The sequence below is a fragment of the Salvia splendens genome, chromosome 8, assembly GCF_004379255.2.
Source record: "Salvia splendens isolate huo1 chromosome 8, SspV2, whole genome shotgun sequence".
In the NCBI taxonomy this organism is placed as follows: Eukaryota; Viridiplantae; Streptophyta; class Magnoliopsida; order Lamiales; family Lamiaceae; genus Salvia; species Salvia splendens.
The window spans coordinates 25,401,435-25,409,815 of record NC_056039.1 but is presented as its reverse complement, the minus strand read 5'-3'; the positions used below and the strand labels follow the sequence as shown (position 1 = coordinate 25,409,815).

The 8,381-nt window shown below is 41.4% G+C and overlaps 1 protein-coding gene across 1 annotated transcript; it reads left to right on the top strand.

The window, feature by feature from the left end:
• The first annotated feature begins 3,084 nt into the window (after nucleotides 1–3,084).
• LOC121745545 (histone H2AX-like) lies at nucleotides 3,085–3,979 on the top strand. The gene is made up of 2 exons (XM_042139499.1): nucleotides 3,085–3,358; nucleotides 3,622–3,979. The coding sequence occupies exons 1-2, from the start codon at nucleotides 3,155–3,157 to the stop codon at nucleotides 3,841–3,843; spliced, it is 426 nt and encodes a 141-aa protein (XP_041995433.1). The 5' UTR covers nucleotides 3,085–3,154; the 3' UTR covers nucleotides 3,844–3,979.
• Nucleotides 3,980–8,381: the final 4,402 nt, after the last annotated feature.

Genomic DNA, 8,381 nt, shown 5'->3' with positions numbered 1-8,381 from the left:
TATTTACCAAAACCAAACCTTTGTTTTGTCTAGATAGTAGTTGAAATCGGTCTGTGGTACTTGAGTTTACACATTTTGTCTCTGTGGGATACGATACTCTTGCTTGCTTTGTGCTACATTAGCCCCGTACACTTGCGGGAATTTCTTGTGTTAAAATAAGTTGAGTCAAGTTTTTGGCGCTGTTGCCGGGGACAATTTGTGTTAATTTAGCTCAATATCGTGGTGAAGATAGAGATTACTAGTTTAGACTTTATTGCTTTAATTTTTATTTTATTTTTGAGCTCTCACATTGAGTTTTCTTGTTTCAGGTTGTATGCACACACGCTCTAGAGGTCTACCTTTAGAGCCTATCGATCTTGAGATCGAAGCATCCAACAGAAGGAGAAACGCTTTGAGAAGGCTAAATCAAAGGATCCGAGTCTCTTCTCCGGTCCATAGACGATCACCTTCACCGGTTCAAGAATCACCGTCACCTACTCCGTCACCAGTTCACTCCCCTATTCAGTTTGAGCCACAATCTCCTATTCTGATGGAGAACGGAGACGAGAATAATGTTCCACCACCGCCTCCTCCAACGAATGCTCAACTTCAACAATAGCTCGAAGACTTGCAGAGGCAGTTAAATCAAAGGCAGAATGTGGTACCTGTTCAAAACATGTATGCATATCATGGGGTGGCAAACCCAACTGTTGGCAACAAGGTCAATGCCAACACATTTGAACTCAGAAGAGGACTACTTCAGATGGCTGAGAACAATGCTTTCAGAGGCCGATCCACCGAGGATCCTAACAAGCATCTCACTAAATTCATCCAGATTTGCAACACAACGAAGATAAATGGAGTCACAGATGAGCAGATCAGACTAAGGGTGTTTCTTTTCTCTCTGGAGGATGATGCCAAGGATTGGCTGGACAGTATGGAGCCCAACTCCATTCATACGTGGGAGGCAATGGTGGAAAAGTTCTTAGAAAAATACTACCCACCGAGTGAGGCGTTGAAGAGGCAGTCAGAAATCATTTCTTTTGAGATGACTCCCCAAGAGAGTATTCGAGGAGCTTGGGAAAGATTTAAGGGACTGATGAAGAGGTGCCCCAACCATGGATTGAATCCGATGCATCAAGTCCTAGCATTCTATAGGGGGTGCCTGCCTGAAGCAAAGCGGGAACTAAACCTTTCAAATAACCCTCCCAGACCGGTCCATTATCCAACAAACCTTCGAGTTTAACTTGCGCGCTCTCTACACCGAATATGAAACCAAGTATAAAAATACCCACCAAGTCAAAAGACCCCTCCCTCATCCACAACATAACTATGGCTTTGCATTTCAAGCCGATTATGATTACCCCGACGCGCAATCCCAACTAGCCGACCTATACAGCTACAGCACCGGCGGAAGGTCCTCAGGTATGGTAAGTGAATTAGATTTATATTTCGATTCACTGTTTTCCTTTGGTGATGAAGGTCCTACTCCTCCCTCCCAAATCGACATCCTCGATTGGTGGGGAACCCACGAGAAAGATTTTCTCATCCTTGCGTCAATGGCCAAGGAGATTTTTTCTCTTCCGGCTTCCACTGTCGCCGTCGAGTCCGCTTTTAGTGTTGGCTCGCGTGTGTTGGATGAATCAAGAAGTAAGCTCTCGGCGGAAAATATGGAAGCCGTGATGTTACTTGATGATTGGGCCAAAGCTGCCGTCCGAGAACAAGAAAATGATTGGGATGATCGTCGGGAGGGATCACAAGATGAATCGTAGGCCAACCGTCAACCGCCGCCGGCCAAGCCAAATAGGTAAGTAAGGTAAGAGAACTATGTGGGCTTTGATTCCTTAATGCAAATGAGCATTGGGGATACGTAGGCATCTCAACTTAAATTTTAAATTTAAGTTGAGCTCAAGTCCTCTTTCCTTTATTTTTTTTCCATTTGTTCCTACTTTAAAAATATGCAAATACAATTACATAATTGTATTTGTATATACTCTAGTCGATGAAGTAGATTTCTCTATACGGCTAAATCCGGGAAACTTTTGACAATTCTACTATAATTGTTGATTGTTAGACTAAACTCAACATTTAAAGTTGAATTGCTAAATATGTCCTTAATTTGGTTATGTAGAAAGATCTCCTTCGCCGATTAAGAGTATATATACTTATAAGTTTTTTTATAAGAACTTCTACGTCGTTTTTGTCATTTGTAATTAGCTTCGTTGTTGACTAGTAGTCTTGTTTGTATTAAAATTTTTGTTTAAGACTTCAAGACCTCAAGATTTTTTCGATTTGTAATTGTTGTAAACATGTAATTTCAATAAAATTGCAACTTTAATCGTATTTTTTAAATTTTATTTAAGCACATTTCATACATAAACAAATAAAAATAATGCAAAAAAAAATCAATCGAACTATTGAAAGTGCTGAAGCTACAATAGTTAAATTAGAAATGTTTATAGTAAAATCAATCGACACAAAGCAAGGAACACTCAAAAATCATAAATCAGAAACAATATCACTCAATTCTGCAACATCTACAAAATATCATAACCCTACGCGGCTACGCCAAGCAATCAAACTATTGAAAGGTGCAGAAACTACAGTAGCTATAACTATAATAACCGTTGATTATTGGAGTCGTACAACTTTGAAAAGTGAAATGTAATTTAATCTTAAATTGAATAAATATTACACGATGAAGTAGTAATTTAATTGATAAGTGCAAAAAAAAAAAAAAATTGGCCGAACCGCCGAACCGGCGGTTCAGGCCGAAAACCGGCGGTTTTGAATCGCCACGTAAATCGCCGGTTTTTTGAACCGAAATCGGAACCGCCGGGACCCTTGGCGGGCCGGTTCCGGTTCATGCATATGATGAACCGTGAACCGCCGGTTCATGAACCGGAACTGGCGATTCTGAACCGTTGTGCATGCCTAATCCGATTGCGCCACAATAAATCCCGCCAAAATAATTTGCCGATTCAAAATCCTCGCTCCATTAATTCTCGATACGAATGTGGCAATCCGCGCCGAACCCATCCAGCCAATCAGAATCCACCATTCATCCCTATATAAACCCTTGCGTCCCTGATGCTTTCAATCATTCGCCACTCTCCAAAATCCCTCAATTCAGTCCAAGGGTTTCCAAAGCTACCAATCAACCGCTTCAGTGAGAATGAGTTCCAACGCCGCATCTACCACCAAGGGCGGAAGAGGCAAGCCCAAGGCCTCCAAATCCGTCTCCCGCTCCTCCAAAGCCGGCCTCCAGTTCCCCGTCGGCAGAATCGCTCGTTTCCTCAAGGCCGGTAAATATGCCGAGCGCGTCGGAGCCGGCGCCCCTGTCTATCTATCCGCTGTCCTCGAGTACCTCGCCGCTGAGGTAATTACCGTTTAGATCTACCGCATTTGTCTTCAAATTTTCGATTCATAAAAATGTGATATCCTAGATTTGTACTACACTTCCGATTGCATCAAATCGCGTCAATTGAGCAATTTTTCGATTCATCAAAATTGTGATATCCTAGATTAGTCGGATTTAATTTTTATTTCTGCAGTGATGAATTGATTTTTGATCTGTATTGTATGTTTTCCCCCAAATTTTCTGTTGAATTTGTGAATAATGCAATTTATTTGTTTGTGTAGGTGTTGGAGCTTGCTGGAAATGCTGCTAGAGACAATAAGAAGAATAGGATTGTTCCGCGACACATACAGCTGGCAGTGAGGAACGATGAAGAGTTGAGCAAGCTGTTGGGGCATGTGACAATAGCTAATGGAGGTGTTTTGCCAAATATTCACCAGACTCTGTTGCCGAAGAAGACTGGCGGAAGGGACAAAGAGATCGGTTCTGCGTCGCAGGAATTTTAAGGTTTTTGCTGTGAATTAAATTCTGTGTTTTGGATGGGTTATGGCATGGATGGCTGGTCCATATACAAGCCTCCCTAATTTTTGTTTGGATTGAATATATAGTCGTTTGTCAAGAAGATTATTTCGAGATTTCTTTTTCTCTGTTCTTAAACTTTTGGTTTAGGCAAAATCAGTCATACATTTTGATCACATATAATAATTACTAAATGCATATCAAAATTAAAAGAATAGTAAGTATCATTTAATTTGTAAAACAAATTAAGCAGCATTCATTTGTTTGCAACAAGCCTCTTGCTTTTAAACAGAGTAGTTACGCACACCAACTCTATAGCTTACTCGACTAAGAGCATCTGCAATGGCGCCTGTTCTTGTGGACATTCGGACGTCCGCCATTGTGCAAAGGTGACGCGGATACGAACGTCCGCTGCGGAGTTCTGCGGTGTTCCCGGGACGTCAGTGGCGACGTCCTTGCAGAAGTCCGCCATTGCGTTGACCCACGGACGTCCGCGCGGACGTACCGATTATTTTTTTTTCGAAAATTCTATAAATACGGCTTGTTGAATTTCATTTCATTCGCCCCACTTATATTAACGAGTATCTCTCTCTAAATATTTTTCTTTCGAAGATAAATGGAGCACTACGATAGTGATTCTCTTGCCACGAGCGAGTCACAGGGACCGATCTTTCCCGTTGGCGGAAGTACCCTAATGTCTGCCACGATGTCCGGAATGGCGGGGATAATGCCCCAACCCCAAATGACGGTGGTGATGATGCCCGGGTACTACAACATGTACCCGCCTTGGTATGGGATGCTGCCCTAAATGCCCGGGGTGAGTGCTGGAATGACCCTAATGCCGGGGATGATGTCGCCCCAGATGCTTGTGATGATGATGCAAGGCTCGTCTGTTGCTGCGGGGGGAGTATGCAGCAGGGGTCCCCCAATCACCGGTGGACAATGTCTATCGCCCCTATATGGATTTACTGTCGATGGAAAACCCCCCGAGTACTCTTCTCGAGACTCAGTTCACTGACATCGAGACGTTTTCGATGGAGGAGTTAAGGCTATCTCCGATCCGGGATTCTCCCACAGACGCACCAACGACGACGGGGAGGAGGGGGAGGACAGAGAGAGGGAGGGGCAGGGGACGGGGCACTACCTCGCCTGCGGCGGTGACCGCTGAGGTGGGAGAGGGATCCAGCGGGAAAAAGAGGACCGTCTAGAGCACAGAAGAGTGCATCGCGCTTGCGAATGCGTGGATCAGTATAGTGGAGATATCGGGGCTAACCTGCATATCGACAGGATGTGGCGCATTAGCCAAAGCTACCTCCAATTCAAACCGCCAGGGGAGAAGCCTCACAACGGAGAGCAATGCCGGAAACAGTAGGAGCGGCTGAAGAGGCAGCTCAGCCGATTTGCCGGCATTTACACAAACAACCTCCGCTCGGCAACCAGCGGCATGTCTGCCGAGGATGTGAAGCTTCTGTCTCACCATCAGTTCACAGATGCTGCGGCGGGATTCGGGGAATTCAAATATTGGGAGGCGTATCTTGTGGTGCAGTCTTCGGTCAAATTTACTGCTGGTGCTGAATCTGGCTGGCCGAAGCGGACGAAGATCAGCGCCTCCGGGGAGTACAGTAGCAGTGCTGGTTTCCACGAACTCCCCCCGCCGAGGCAGAGTTCCCGACACCTTCATCGTCGGCCCGCCACCGTCGCCCGGTGTGGCAAAAGTCCGCGGCGCGGATGGCGAGTGGAAGCGCCAGCGGGTCTGCCGAGGCCCAATCAGCAGCTCCTACCTAAAACGATCCCGAGCTCCCCTCACTCGCCCACGTCGCGCAACATGAAACCCTGTTACGTGCAATGGTTGAATGGCGGACATCGACCGATCGCCATTACAGGTTGTCGCTGAAGGATATTGATGTGTAATTTTAGGTCTTTTTAAATTAGAATAGATATGCACTCAAGTTCACAAAATTATCCCTAATATTACCACTTCACTGCAAGAGTACAGCTTCATGTATACTAATTTAAGGTGTCGATCCACAGGGAAGGTAAGTTCGTTTAACTCCAAATAAATAAAAATAACAATAAAGATTAAGGTTTTTGTTTGAAGTTTGTTTTCTGAAAATAATGAAAAATAAAGTTGAATTCAAATTAACACAAGCGAGACAATTGTTACTCCAAACACTTGTAAACAAGACACGGATTAATCCTATGCATTCAATTCTATCTCATACGTTCGGGAAAATTTAAAATTATTTACCTTGCAAGCACTAAACATGCTAAACATCAACTAGTCAATGAATAGCTAAACACTTATTCTTTAAACCAAATTCAATAATCCTAAGAACCCTACGGAAGCGCGAGATTCAAAGTACAATTGCAATTAAGATCAAAATCCATTTTAAAGTTGTCATCTAAACAATTCCAATTGATAATTCATTACCACCACAATCCGTCTCAATTCAAGCTAAAGAGACATTAAATCAAGACTATAGAATTGTCACTAAAGATGCACCTAAAGTAATAAATTCATTCAATTAAATAAGTAGTAATAACGAACATGAGATAAAAACGAGCATAGAATAAATCACGAAATCAAAATGTCATACTACGTGTTTGGAGTAACACAAGATTCTTAGCCTAACATAATTAAACCAAGAACAATGATAAATGGAGATAAAACCCTAGAAACCATGGAGTAAATTTGGAGTTGATGATGACTGGAATTTTCTCCTTTCTCTTCTCTCTTTCTCATGCCGAATTCCTCCAGAACAGTCCCCTCAATTGCTCAATGGAAGTATCTAATTTCTTCTCTCCGTGTGTCTGCTCTCAAAAGTGCCGTCCCCCCACTGCTGCCTTTCTCCCTCTCTTTTATATCTTTTCTTTTTTCTTCTTACCCAAGTCACGCCTTCTTTCCTCCAAATCCTCAACCACTTTATTATTATTATTATTATTATTTAATTCATTGCTGGGATCCACGTGTATAATTGCTGACCAAAACAAATAAAACTCTAACTTTCACTTTGTACCGTACGTATTTCTCCAACTTACACACATATATCAACTACTAAATAATAATTACTTTAATGATTAATTGACATATGATTTAATATAAAAATTAGGAGAAATATTGGAGTAAAATTAGCATTATTTGATTTACATTAAATACCCTCAAACTTAAGTTTTTGCTCGTCCTCGAGTAAGATAAGCAATCAAGCACAAAGTTTTCAATTCATGACGAGACTCTTGAAATCCACAAATTCATATCATAAAAACTCTCACAAGTCAAGAGATTACCTAAGCTAACTCCACATTCTCCTTTGAACATGACTTAGAATGAAAGTATGAACACAAACCAGCTCCCTAAGATCTAGTTATCAAACAAGCAATCCAAGTCCAAGCAATGACTCTAGTGTCTCAAACCATCGTAGCTAAATCGTCAAAAGAAGTTTATTCGGCTATTCTCTATTTTAAATCTATAAGGTCTTTCCACAAAACTCAAAGTAGAACTCATCAACAAAATGTCAATACCTTTGCACAAATCAAATGGTCTTTATTTGTGGTTGTAATGGGGCTTTTGGTTAAGGTAGGATATCAAATTTGGTTAGTAGCTCATTCAACCAAAATCAAGAATACTAGCACATCCCATAGGACAACATCTCCCAAAGCTTCATAATAATTAAGCATGAAATTTCCACAGCTCACCACCCCCAAACTTAAGATTTTTCAACATAACAAATCAAGTCAAGCTACTTTTTTTCTTTCTTTCGAGCACTAATTTGAGTTTTTTTTCTTTTTTTTAGCCTTGGCTTTTTCTCTATGAACATGCTGCCTCTTTTTTCTTTTTCACTTAACAACTTTGCACTTTATTTCTCAAACATAAATTGGATATCACATAACAAGCATCTAAACTTATGACCTTTTTTCTTGCCACCAACCGCAACTACCCAAAAATGTGCTAGCACCTCAATTTTTGTGACAAGGACTGAAAAGAAGGGATAACAAAAGGATATATCATGTAGGCTAATATAGTGACTTCAAAATTTTAACAAAGAAATTAGGCTATAAGGCTCAAACTGGCTCGCTAGGGGTTTATGAGGCTTTTAGTCCTAATGCCTAGATCATTTTTGTGCATCGACATCAACAAAATATATTCAAGTCCTACTCAAATTATGCAAATTAACCATATAGATTTTTTAACTCATTTTTCAAAACCGAAATACTTCTCTCTCCTTAGCTCAAGAAATCAGACACCAAAAAACACTAATCTTTCCTAAATTAACAAGTAAGACTCCTTGTTCTCCAGAAGTAAGTAAGTGATAACTAAGTTCATAGCACAAGTTCACAGGAAAAGCTAAGTCCACTTAGTGACTCCCAACAAGTATGAGCAAGTAACAATCCATAGGAAATTATTCTAACATGCACACACAGAATTCAGAATTTCAACCCTCCCCCAAACTTAAATTCTACATTGTCCCCAAGGTAGAAGACAAATATAAGGTAGGTATAAAGATACTCTCCTGTCATTGTGAAGCTC